Source organism: Micromys minutus (assembly GCF_963924665.1).
Source record: "Micromys minutus genome assembly, chromosome: X".
NCBI classification, from domain to species: domain Eukaryota; kingdom Metazoa; phylum Chordata; class Mammalia; order Rodentia; family Muridae; genus Micromys; species Micromys minutus.
Window position 1 is genome coordinate 14,522,071 of NC_137970.1, and position 12,880 is coordinate 14,534,950.

General features: G+C 48.0%; 1 protein-coding gene across 1 annotated transcript; it reads left to right on the plus strand.

Moving 5' to 3' along the window:
- Window positions 1–6,733: 6,733 nt before the first annotated feature.
- Window positions 6,734–9,999, plus strand: GATA1 (GATA binding protein 1; the record flags this gene model as incomplete). Its single annotated transcript, XM_080911024.1, has 5 exons — window positions 6,734–6,953; window positions 7,398–7,775; window positions 7,877–8,022; window positions 9,079–9,204; window positions 9,628–9,999. The coding sequence occupies 5 exons, from the start codon at window positions 6,734–6,736 to the stop codon at window positions 9,997–9,999; spliced, it is 1,242 nt and encodes a 413-aa protein (XP_080767150.1).
- Between the last annotated feature and the right edge of the window lie 2,881 nt (window positions 10,000–12,880).

Genomic DNA, 12,880 nt, shown 5'->3' on the forward strand with positions numbered 1-12,880 from the left:
CAGAGGCCTTGGAGAGTCTCACTTCTGTGGCCCAACTCCAGTCTGGCAGGGGACAGTGGCGACAGACCACAAAGACTTGATGAGAATGTAATAAAATCATGCTTGGACAAAAAGAACTTAGCATAGCACCTGCGTGCTGCCAACACTGGTCTATCAGTAGGTTTCTGCAGGTAAACACTAGGCTGAATCAGGAGCTGGGGATGTAGCGTAGTTGGCAAAGCACATGCTTAGTGCATATATGCAAGGCCCTGAGTTATATTCCTGGCATAGGGTAAGGATGGGAATTGGTGCTTGCTATTCTGAGTTAGTAGGAAGAATTAGGGTTAAGGCTGTGGATATATAGCTTGCTAGTAAAGCTCTTACCTCGAATTCAAGAAGTATTAGGTTCTATTCCTAGCACTACAAAAATAATAGGAGTCTCAGACTAGAATTCAGATAGTGTTAGCTAACCACTGCTATTAGTATTAGAATCAGCATTAAAGCTCATTATATCAGCGTACAGTCAATATTAGCACCAGTAGACATCTCAGATTCATGTGGGTCCTCAATAAAAAATAGAATATTTGATATACTAAGGACTCAGATTCAGTCAGTTGGACCACTTAACATGGATTCAAAGACATGAACTGTCCCCAATACGGAAGGTAGTTGTCATTATTACCCCATGGCAGAAGGGAAAAATGGGAACTCATATATGACCCCATCTAGGTCTCCCCACGAGTAGCCGGGTGGCTTGTTGGAGAACTGTGGGCTAGCTGCCGGTCCGGAATCTGTGTCTTTACAAAGGAAAGCGGCGCATAGCCACTGTCACACAATTTAAACAAGCCTCCCATTTTTTTTTACTATTCTTTCATTTATTTCACTGTGGCTACTCATTTGTTTCATCAGATAAATAGCAACTGCGTGTACAATGTGTCTCTGAAGTTTGTTACTGGGCTCCTGATAGAGGAGAGGATAAATACCTCCTCACGGCTCTCTTGTGGCTCCCGTGCCAGTGTACAGTTTAGTAAGGAGACCAGTGTGAAGGTGACTACAATCACGTGTGCAAAGGTTTTCACTCATTGCGTGCAGCTCTGCTACAGCAATGTATGGGATTTTAATGAGGATGAAATTAATTAGATACTAATGATGAGGAAGAGCTGTCACAGCCCTGGAGGCCAGACATTTTGCATTCAAGAACCTGGAAGTCCAGTCTGATGTGGTTGCTGGTTCGTGTCTCTCTTCAGTGAGTGGACAGGCCTCCCATTTTTAAAGCCCACGGGGACAAGAGCTCTCAGAGAAACAAGATGAGATCGAGTCATCTGGAACAGGCTGGTAGGAGGGCTGGCCAACTGTACAAACTCAGAACTTCCTCCCTGCCTTTCCTTCAGTGGCTCTCAGTCTCCCAACTGTAGAACAGAAATGGTTAGGAGAGGCCTAGCTTATAGATTTCCAGGGCTATTGACAGGAAGTCTTATGAGGATCCAAGTACAGTGCTGTGTGTGTGTGTGTGTGTGTGTGTGTGTGTGTGTGTGTGATCATTTTATGCAGGAGCAGTGCTCACAATCTACTGTTGAAGGTTTGTTTGACTGAGGCACCAGTGGGCCAAGAGAAAAAGGTAGGGATGGGTCGTAAGCATCCAGTGACTAGGGTTGGAGGGGTATCGCTTCAATGCAGCTGACAGACATCCTCACACCGATGGCACCAGGCGGGAACACACACACAGACATGCACAGAGCTCACTCTCAGAAGCTGGCTCTGAGTCTCTCTCCCTCTCTACACTGTTTCTGTCTCCTTCATGCCTCTACCTGTGCCCTAGGTCTTTTGTCATTTCTCGGGTTTTCCTTCATCTGTCCATCTCTGCTTCATATTGTTTCTTTTACCTTTCCATGTTCATCTTAACATCTCAGTCTCTCTCTCTCTCTCCCCCTCACTCTCTCTCTTTCCCTTCCTCCTTCCCTCCCTCCCTCCTAGGTGTCATCCCTCTGCCTCCTACTTCTTCGTCTCTGCCTCCTCCCCACTATCTCTTTGTGTATTATCTTTGCTCCTGCCTCAGTCTTTTACTTAACCATCTGATCCCAATCCTCTGGGACTCACAGGGGAGTCCACTCTGGGTGTCACCTCAGTTTCCCTCCTCTAACAGATGGCAGGCAAGAAGTTGAGGCACTGTCCCTGTGTGCATACCCCACCCTGCCCCCCAACCCCAAGACAGCCTGTTACTGCGGCACCAACAGCCACAGTCGCCTCCATCTGATAAGACTTATCTGCTGCCCCAGAGCAGGCCAGAGCTGGCGTAAGCCCCAGCACAAGCACTAAGCATGTACACGTACCCTACTCCACCAGTCCTGGCCTAGTACCCCAGACTGGTTCATGGAGGTGGCCCATAGGCTCTGGTTGAAATGATCCCAAAAACTCTTGAGCCTCATTCTTCTCACCTGCAAAATGGGTACAGCTATAGCACCCCCCTTCTCCCAACATTCAGGAGGGCTCACACATTTACAGGTTGAGCCCGCACATAGCTTGGTACACAGTAGGCACTTTCCTCGCTGAAAAACCTAATAGAGCATGAGACTTATATCTTGACTAAGAGCTCATATGACTTGACCTGGACACTGGACTCCATAGAAGCCAAAGGCAAGGGGGATCCCACAATCTACAGAATAGACAGGAGGGTGGAGCAACTAGTACCTAAGAGGTCCTCACAAGGAGGCGGCACACCCCCTCCCCTGCACTGCCCCACCCACTGGGGCACCAGCCACTCCCTGGGGAGGAAAGAGGAGGGAGGGCGGGCTGGCAGGAGGGAGGGAGGAAGGGAGACTCAAAGGCCAAGGCCAGTGAGGACTCCCGTTGGGATCACACTGAGCTCACCACACCACTAAGGTGGCTGAACCCTCTGCGCCAACAATTCCAGGTCAGTCTCCATTCCCAAAGAACCTCCAGCAAGGCAATACCCAGCCTGCTCCCCAAGCCTGCTCCAGGCTTCCTGACCCAACGCTTGCCCCGAAAACATGGGTCGTCCTCCAATTCTTCCACAGCTTCCCAGACTTCTGTTTCCAATCTCCATCTCTCCTCACTTCTATCTGCCCAAATTTCTTCCCATTCTCCCATTCCTTCTTAGATAACTATGTCTTCTGACTGCTCACCTCTCCATCCTCCCAGGCCTACCTTCTCTAAGAAATCACATGCCTTCACCCTTCACCCCCACTATCTTATCTCAAATTGGAATTTTACTAATTGAAACTTGTCTATACCTCTCTGTTCTTCCTGCCCCCCTCAAAAACAAACAAACAACAACAAAAAAAAAACCCACCCTCACTTTGGCCCAAGAGTTGTATTTTTGCTCCCAAATTGAATACTTCTCTTTCTACCCCATTCTTTCTGGCTGGCCACCCCCATCTCTGATGTGTTAAACCCTAACTTTAGTCCCCATCCCCATTATGGCCTGTCACACCTCATGCTCCCTGCCTCTTCTCTCTGACCTCCCCAACTGTCTCCTTCCCCCTACCTATTGGCCAAAATGTGTTCGCTACTTTAGATACTAAGTTTGTTCCCCACAACTATTCTGTCACCATGTCACCCCTTCCCCATCTTCCCTAGGGCCTACTACCCCATTCTTTCCACACTTTCTCTACCCCAACTCTTGGCTTAACTTCTTCCACTCTTCCTGTGTTCCCAGAATTTGTCTCTAGATAACAGTGACAGTCCTGTCTGCCAATATCCATCTCTCTCCTAAAACCAATTGTTGCCCAGGGGAAAAAAACAAACAAAAAAAAAAACCCCAAAACTTCTCTCTCAAATTTTATCATGACCCCCAGAGCCCATTTCTAACCTTTAAGCTATATCTTTAACTTGGCAGCTGACTCTCAGACTTCACCTCTGGTTCCCTAACTTCATCTATTTTCCTAACTCATTTCTGAACCCAAAATGTATCTTGGAATTTCTAAGCCCAATTTTTTTCTCTACTTCTTAAACCCAGTTATTTCCTTCCCTTAAACTTCATAGCCATATACCCAAACTTCTGAATCTCAAACTACCTCTAATTAACCCTAAGTATCTCATCTGCTACCTAGGTCCTGCCTCTACTCCTTTGGCCCCATGGGAGCCTTGCTGAGGGCTGGGTAGGGCTGTTACCTGGGGTGAGGGGCTGGGCCCAGGGAGAGTTGTAGGTGCAGCAGCTGTGCCTCCTGGTTAGGGCAGCACTTTCTCTACTGAGGCAGCTGATAAGCAGCTTTCATATCCCCCAGCCTTGAGATAAACTTTATCTCTGTCGGGAGAGTGATAACTGAGGTGGAGGGTGGGCCCTTGCTTCAGGAGGGGTGGGCAGCTCTGCACCCACCAAAGGTGAGAAGTCCAGGGGCAGGCCATGAGGTTGGAGGGAGAACCTGAGGGTAGGCGAGAAGATGAGGACTTGGTGATAGGAAGCCAACATGAGACATAGTGAGGCACAGAGAGAAGAGGTGCAAAGAGAGAACTGGGGAGCAAGAGACAGAGGCACTGAGAGAGAAAGTAAGAGGCATAAAACATGTGAAGATAAAACAGATTCAAGAGAGAGGTGAGGGAGAAAGATAGGTAGATAGAGATAGATAGATAGATAGATAGATAGATAGATAGATAGATAACAGAATGATCACATGAGAAGGAGAAGACCATGGGCAGAAGAAAACAAAGAGGAGGCAGAAACAGAAAGGCAAGAAGGAAAAATAGGGGAGAATGAATCATGGGAAAACATGAAGAATTCGAGAGGAAAGGGGGAAAAGTAAACTGAGGGTTGAGAGGGAGAGCAGACACTGTCCAAAGAGGTGAGGATTCTCAGCTCAAAAGGTGATGGTGGACACAATCGGGAGATGTCTTATCCCCAGCACGGTCCCCAACCCTGGGCCCTCCTGGTGTTCTACTCTCACCCTTCCCTACAAGTAGGGCTATCAACCCGTCAGGGCAGAGGCACTGCCCCTGCTGCCAGGCTGTGTGTAAAAGGCACACCAAGGGATATAGGAATAGTAAGAATTCATGGCTCAGGAAAAGAAATAGGAGCAAGAGGTACTGGGAGACAGGAAGAGATACAGACTTGGAAAGATTGAGAGCCGTTCAGGAATACAGAGCCTAGGAAAAATACATAGTCTAGGAGAAAGCAAGAGAAACACAGAAGGCAAGCTGAGAAAGACACATAAATCTAAACAAATATGAATACATTTGGGAAGATATTAGAGAAAGATAGACATGGATGGCCAAAGAAGGCAGGCGTGGGGGAGAGGCGTGACACAAATTCATAAAAGCACAGAAAGAGAGGGCAAGACGCCCTAGACATCTAGGGAGGAGGCTCCAAGGAGAAATTACTTGCTGAATAAGAGTCTGGTGTCCAGCATCCATACTGGCATATGGTAGTGCTTATATGTGCTTTCAGCATAGTTTGGGGGACATGGGAGGTGGATGGTGAGGACCAACACCCAAGTTTGTCCTCTGACCTCCCTCCCTATCTATCTATCTATCTATCTATCTATCTATCTATCTATCTATCTATCTATCTACCTACCTACCTACCTACGTATCTATTGAGACTGCATAAGCACACAAAGATAAAATCTTTGTTTTCAAAGGTAAATTCTAGAAGCATAGAAAGGTAGGAAAAATAGTCAGCCCTAAAAGGAAACAGGGAGGGAGAGACCCAGGGAGACAGAGCTAAAGAAACAGCCATGCAGTATAGACAGAGGGAAAGATCAGCCATCAGCTCTTCAGGTATCTCCAATATGGCAGGTGGGGAAACTGAGGTCTGGGAGTGGTGAGACTTGAAGGTTCCTGAAAACAGAGCCTTCTCCCCACCCACCTGTCACTCTTCTCGGAGGAAGCCAGTAGCTTTGGGGTGATTTCAAAAGTTGGGCGGGGATGGCAGAGATAAGCTTGACCCCCCCCCCCCCCATAGAGCAGGGAGGAACTAATGGGGCCCTCAGTCTGCAGACACAACTGAGGTGGGGGAGGGGATAAAGCCGGAAACCACGGGGTTTCTGAGAAAGTCAGATGGCAAGATACAACAGATAGGGATGAAGTTGGGGAGCACAGAAGGGTGAACCCCAACCTCCTAAGGGAGCTGTCAAGGGCTCCAGGGGATCTTGGTCCTGCATTCTGCCTCTACAGAAGGAGAGAAAGGGAAAGAGAGAGAATAAAAAGAGGAAATAGAGGAGCAGGCCTTGGAAAATGGGAGAAAGAGAAGTGAAGGCTCGCCAGAGGAGGAGAGAGGAAGGTTAGAAGGAAAGTAAAAGAGGAAGGAAAGAGGAGACACAGAAAGAGGAAGAGAAATAAAGTACATCAAAAGGAGGGACAGGAGGAAAGAGGCGCAAGGGAAGAACAGAGAGGAAGGGAATACAGACAGTGGACATAGGAGGGGGAAGGAAAAAGAAGGGAGGAAGAGGACAGGGAGATGAGGGAGATGGGAGGAGGAATGGGAGAGGAAAAAGAGGGACTGGGGGGAAGCAAACTGAAGGAGTAATTGAGGGTGTGGGGAAGACAGACAAGTAAGGGATTAAGAGGATGGGAAAGAGCTCGGGAAGATGGACAGAAAAGGATGATGGAAAGAGAGACAGGAGAGATGGCAGCTGAGGGAGAGAGAAAATGAAAGCCGAGGAAAAGAATCTGAGATCCAGAAGATCTGAGATCAGACAGAGTCTCAGGTGACAGACGAAGAGGAAGAGGAAGGATGAAGAGGAGGATTTCTGTGTCTCACAACCCTTTCCGTCCTCACAGGTTAAACCCCAGTGTCCCCATGGATTTTCCTGGCCTAGGGGCCCTGGGGACCTCAGAACCCTTGCCCCAGTTTGTGGATTCTGCCCTGGTGTCCTCAACATCAGATTCAGCGGGTTTCTTTTCCTCTGGGCCTGAGGGGTTGGATGCAGCATCTTCCTCCACTTCCCCAAGTGCAGCCACAGCAGCAGCCACTGCACTGGCCTACTACAGAGAAGCTGAGGCCTACAGACACTCCCCAGGTAACTGCTGCCATGCCACTGGCTGGAAGCGGTCAGGGTTGCCATAGCGAAGGTTAGCTAGTTCACAGTTCTATGAGATCGGCTTGGGAAGAGTTAGAAGCTGTGTGGATGGATGTGCTGCCCATTTGTCCTGGGAACCAGTCCTCTCGGTCCGCCAAACTGGACCGAGCACACTGAGCATCCAGGCTGGACGTGTGTAGGAAGCTGCCTTATTTGCCATTTGCCCTGTAGCCTTCCACGCTCAATAGATCAAAAAGGGATGGAGGGGATTGTCCTTGCTATAGTGACCAGAGGCACACAGAACTCAGGAGTTACCCAGCAACCAGAGACTGTCGTAGGAAGACTGGAAAAACTAGCCACCGTGTTGAGACTGATGAATACCATTTCACTGTAAACCTTAGGTTTATTGCTGTTTTCTTTTCCCTCTCTGTACCCCTCCAACAGTCTTTCAGGTGTACCCACTGCTCAACAGTATGGAGGGCATCCCAGGGGGCTCACCTTATGCTAGCTGGGCCTATAGCAAGACGGCGCTCTACCCCGCCTCAAGTGTGTGTCCCAGCCATGAGGATGCCCCTTCCCAGGCCCTAGAAGACCCAGATGGGAAGAGCAGCAACACATTCTTGGAAACCCTGAAGACGGAGCGGCTAAGTCCAGACCTCTTGACCCTGGGGACCGCACTGCCTACATCACTCCCTGTCGCTAGCAGTGCTTATGGGGGAGCTGACTTTCCCAGTCCTTTCTTCTCTCCCACTGGGAGCCCTCTCAGCTCGGCAGCCTATTCTTCCCCCAAGTTTCATGGAAGCCTACCATTGGCCCCTTGTGGTGAGGCTCTCAGAAAAGGGACCAGGAGGAGGTTGAGTTGGGCTAGGTGGCTTGAGACAAAGCTAAGTTGAGCCTTGCTTCCTTTTCTCCCCATCTCCCAGAGGCCAGAGAGTGTGTGAACTGTGGAGCAACAGCCACTCCACTGTGGCGGAGGGACAGGACAGGTCACTACCTGTGCAATGCCTGTGGCTTATATCACAAGATGAATGGTCAGAACCGGCCTCTCATCCGGCCCAAGAAGCGAATGGTAAGACCTAGACCACAGGTTTGTCTGATAGGACAGGAGACTTGTTCCTGCCCAAGATAAGAACCCATATTCTCCCGTCCTACAAGAATCCCATCCAACTCATACTTGTCTCTGCACATAGCATACTTGCCCTCATCCATAGGGGACCATCCATCCCTTTCCTATGCAGGAATTCTGCTAACTACCTAGAACTCCCATCTGAGGTTTCAAACAGAAACCCTGTTCTCAATTTGCCTGAAAACTTTTACCTTCACTCTTAACAGAGGGGTGTTTACTTACGGTTCACATTGTAATCTTCCGGGATCCCTTTTTCCAGAAGTGATGACTTCGTTGAACTGGGCAACAAGAGTTTGTTCATTCTTTGTGTTTGGGTTGGAGCCCAAGGCCCCATGAATACTAGGCAGGCACTACAGCATCACACCCCTAGCTCCAGGAACTTTTATAGCTTCCAAAAAGATTCTTGTGATTTGTTTTTTTGTTTTGCTTTGTTGTCTGATTTGTTCGTTGGTTTGTTGGTTGGTTGGTTTGGTTTTTGTTTGAAATGGGGCCTTGTTATATAGTCCTGGGTGGTCTGGAACTATGTATACTGTACTGGTTTTTAATTTGTTATGGTCCTCCTCCTGTCTGTCTCTTGGTTATACCCATGTCTTCCTCCAAAGTATTCTGATATGTGGTCAAAGTCAAAAACTAGAGGTAGAAGAAGTCTCACATAGATTATAAAATGAACTCCTTGCTGGGCAGTGGTGGTACATGCCTTTAATCCCAGCACTTGGGAGGCAGAGGTAGGTGGATGTCTTATGAGCTTGAGGCCAGCCTGGTCTACAGAGCAAGTTCCAGGACAGCCAGAGCTACACAGTGAAACCCTGTCTCGTTAGATATATAGATATATACACACATAGATACGCAGATGGATGGATGAATAAACTTCTTATCCCAGATAGAAACCCTTGCCTTCAATATGACTGTCAACCCCTTCAGCTCTTTTCTCAGGCTGTAAGGCCCTGTCCCTGACTTCTACCTGCTCCAGCACTAATCTCCTGTTCTTTTGTCCCTCAGATTGTCAGCAAACGGGCAGGTACCCAATGCACTAACTGTCAAACGACTACCACAACACTCTGGCGGAGGAATGCCAGCGGAGAACCAGTGTGCAATGCCTGTGGCCTCTACTATAAGCTCCACCAGGTGTGCTATCCTCCAGGTTGCTTCCTGTCCTCACAGCGAGCTCCCGGCTCCTCGGCCTTTGCTTCCTCTCTTCGTTCCTCTTTCTCTTCTCAGAACTGGTATATTGTCTGCTCCTCGCCCTTTCCACAACTTCCACCTCAAGCTTCCTCCCATCCGTCCTCTCTCTCCTCCTTGCCCCTTCCACCACCTTTCAACTCCCATGGTCTAAGCCTTGGCTACCTCTTACCAGTGTACGGGGATGTTCTGAGCTGAGATCAGGGCCACTCAACCCCAGGTTTCACTTCCCCAGCCCACGCTGGGTATTTAACTCTAGCCATTGAACCAATTCCCCATTCTTAAAGTGGTGTTAAGAGGCTGTTCCTAGTCCAGATATATCTGTACAAAGGGCCAGAGCTGGTAACCCTGCGGTCTCCCTTTCTACAGGTGAACCGTCCACTGACCATGAGAAAAGATGGAATCCAGACGAGGAACCGAAAGGCATCTGGAAAAGGAAAAAAGAAGCGGGGGTCAAGTCTGGCAGGAGCAGGAGCGGCTGAAGGACCAGCTGGTGGCTTCATGGTGGTAGCTGGTAGCAGCAATAATGGGAATTGTGGGGAGGTGGCCTCAGGCTTGGCATTGGGCACTGCAGGTACTGCCCATCTTTACCAGGGCCTGGGACCTGTGGTGCTGTCAGGGCCTGTCAGCCATCTCATGCCTTTCCCTGGCCCTCTGCTGGGATCGCCTACGGCCTCCTTCCCCACAGGTCCTGTCCCGACCAGTGCCAGCACCACTGTAGTATCTCCACTCAGTTCTTGAAGATACACAAAATGGCCTTGTGGCAGAGGAGACACCCCTCCTCCACCTTTTCTTTTTCATTCTTTCTTTTTTTTTTTTTTTTGAGACAGGATCTTCTGTAGCTCAGGCTGCCTATGAACTATGTAGCTAAGGATGACCCCAAATTTCCCATTCTCCTGCCTCTACCTCCCGAATACTGAGATTAAAGGCATGCATTGTCATACCTGACATTTTCCTTTGTTTCAGTTTTGGTTTTTTGTTTTGAGACAGGGTTTCACTATGCAGCCTAGGCTGGCTTTTAATTCCCTATGTAGTCCAGGCTAAGCCCCAAGTTGAGATCCTCCTACCTCAGTTCCTGAGTGCTGGGATTACAGGCATCTGCAACCATGCCTGGTTCTTTCTCCTCTTCGAGCCACCAGCCTTTACAGCCCAATCATCTCCTTGCCCTGTACTCTCAAAGATGTAAACTAAAACCACCGAAAACCTGAACCTGAAGACATGCGCTGGTATTTGGCTAAATAAATGTCAGTGTCGAGTGAGTATGGAGTGGTTTCCATGGTTCTTGGGTGACAGCATCCAAGTGACATATATGACTACTGGACGAGGTTGCAGGTATAATACTTCACAACCAAAAATCATGACGCATAAATGGAATCATGTATTTTAAGTCTTGTGGACGGCATCCAGGTGGCTCCGTATGTCACTGTAAGATGGTGTATGACTGGCTAATTGTGGATGAGGTGGTGTGCGACAGCAAGGGTGTCACCAAGCTGTAGGTTAACAGCATGTGGAGCTGTTTGTACAATAACAGGTGAGGAGACATGTAAGGTTGTACAGGACTCCGGGCCATCGTTGACACAGTGTGACAACACAAACTTGACAGAAAATCTGATGACTAAGCACCTTTAAAACACTGAGCAAGAACTAAAGCGGGATTGTCATGAATTCAAGGACTACATAGTGAAATACACACACACACACACACACACACACAGAGAGAGAGAGAGAGAGAAAGAGAGAGAGAGAGAGAGAGAGAGAGAGAGAGAGAGAGGGAGGGAGGGAGATCTGATCTCAAAAATAAAAATAAATCACAATAATTTACATTCCTTTCAGAGACTGTCCAGAATGGCTATGGACCTATAAAAGTCATATATATGCCCCAAAAGAAGCTCAGCCCTCAGCTCTCACACCTTGCAGATACCCCTTATCTGAATAGCAAGTCTACTCAGAACTGCTGGTACATAGTTTCCTGGCCTTATTTTGATAAGAGATCCCAGGTTCATACCCTCTTATAGGAACAGCTGCCCTGACTGGTGCTGGAAGCACAGGCTAGCCATGAGACCCCATGGAACTAGGTCTCTTGTTTGCTCTTGTAAACTCTCTCTCCCTCCCTTTCTCCTTCTCTCTTCTTCTCTCCCTCCCTTTCTCCTTCTCTCTCTTTATCTCCCTCCCTCTCTTTCTTCAATCTCCATAGTTCCCTCCCTCCCTCCCTGTCTCCTTTCTTCCTCTCCCTCTGTCCATCCCTCTAACCATCTTTCCTTCTCTTTCTCTCCTCTGGTCACATGCAGCCCAGGTTGCCCTCAGACTTGGCATGCAGTTTAAGCTTCTGTCTAGTTGTTTTGTTTTTCTCAATTTTTCTGAGTCAGGGTTTCACTCTATGTCACCCAGTCTGGCTTTCTGCTCAGTAAGTATCCCAAATTCTAGCCTGGAACTCATGGTAATCCTCCTGCCTCAGCCTTGCAGGTGCTGGGGACTTTGAGCATGAGCCACTGTGCCTGGAAATTCTCAAATTCACAGGAACCCATCCTGATCTGGATAGGAGCAGCGGTCCCTACCTTCTCCCATTTAGGAATCTCTGACCGCAGGACGGAAGGATTCGCTGTACCACTCACCCATGAAGGGGATGCCTTTCCAGACCCCAGGGAGCCTCAAATCTCTCTGATTATGTTCAGACTTCAGGCAGGGACATCCCTGCCATACCACTAGGCTGCCTTTCTGCCCTCCATGAAGTATTCTAAATATAACCCACTTGTGATAAACTGATTTCTGACTTTTACAGATCTGACTTTTCTCTACAGAAATTTCCAGGAGCTCTGATCGTGTAGAGGCCATTGCTTTCATTGTCAGCAATAAGTCCTGAATTTCCAACTTTACTGTACTGCAGGAACCTAGGATCCAACGTATAACACAGACTTTGGTTTAGAACTTGTTTCAAAAAGTCCTTTCTTAATTGGGCATAGTGATGCTTGACTGTGATCCCAGCACTCAGGTGGCAGAGGCAGGCAGATCTCTATAGATACAAAGTCAGCCTAGTCTAGGCCATCTAAGGCTACATAGTGAGACCCTGTCTCAAAACAAAAAGGCTAGAGAGATGGCTCAGCAGTCCAGAAGACTCAGGTTTGATTCCCAGCACCCACGAGCACCTTTAACACCATTTCCAGGCCACTTGAGACCCTCTTCAGATCTTCAATACCAGGCATGCACATAGAGCTCAGACATACAGGCAGGCAAAACACTATGCACATAAAATGAGTTAATTTGTTGATTGCAAAAAGCCAGCTTGGTCTATATAGCAAGATCCTATCAGAAATACTAGCAGACATACCTGCCAGTCTTTTTTTTTTTTTTTTTTTTTTTTTTTTAGTTGCTGTCAATAAAAAATTTACTTATTTTTTTTAAAATCCAAATGCTGGCATTGTCCAGAATTTTTTAAAATTCTTTTTTAAAGATTTATTATATATGAGTACACTGTAGCTGTCTTCAGACACACCAGAAGAGGGCATCAGATCCCATTACAGATGGTTGTGAGCCACCATGTGGTTGCTGGGATTTGAACTCAGGACCACTAGAAGAGCAGCAAGTGCTCCTAACCACTGAGCCATCTCTCCAGCCCATCCAGAAA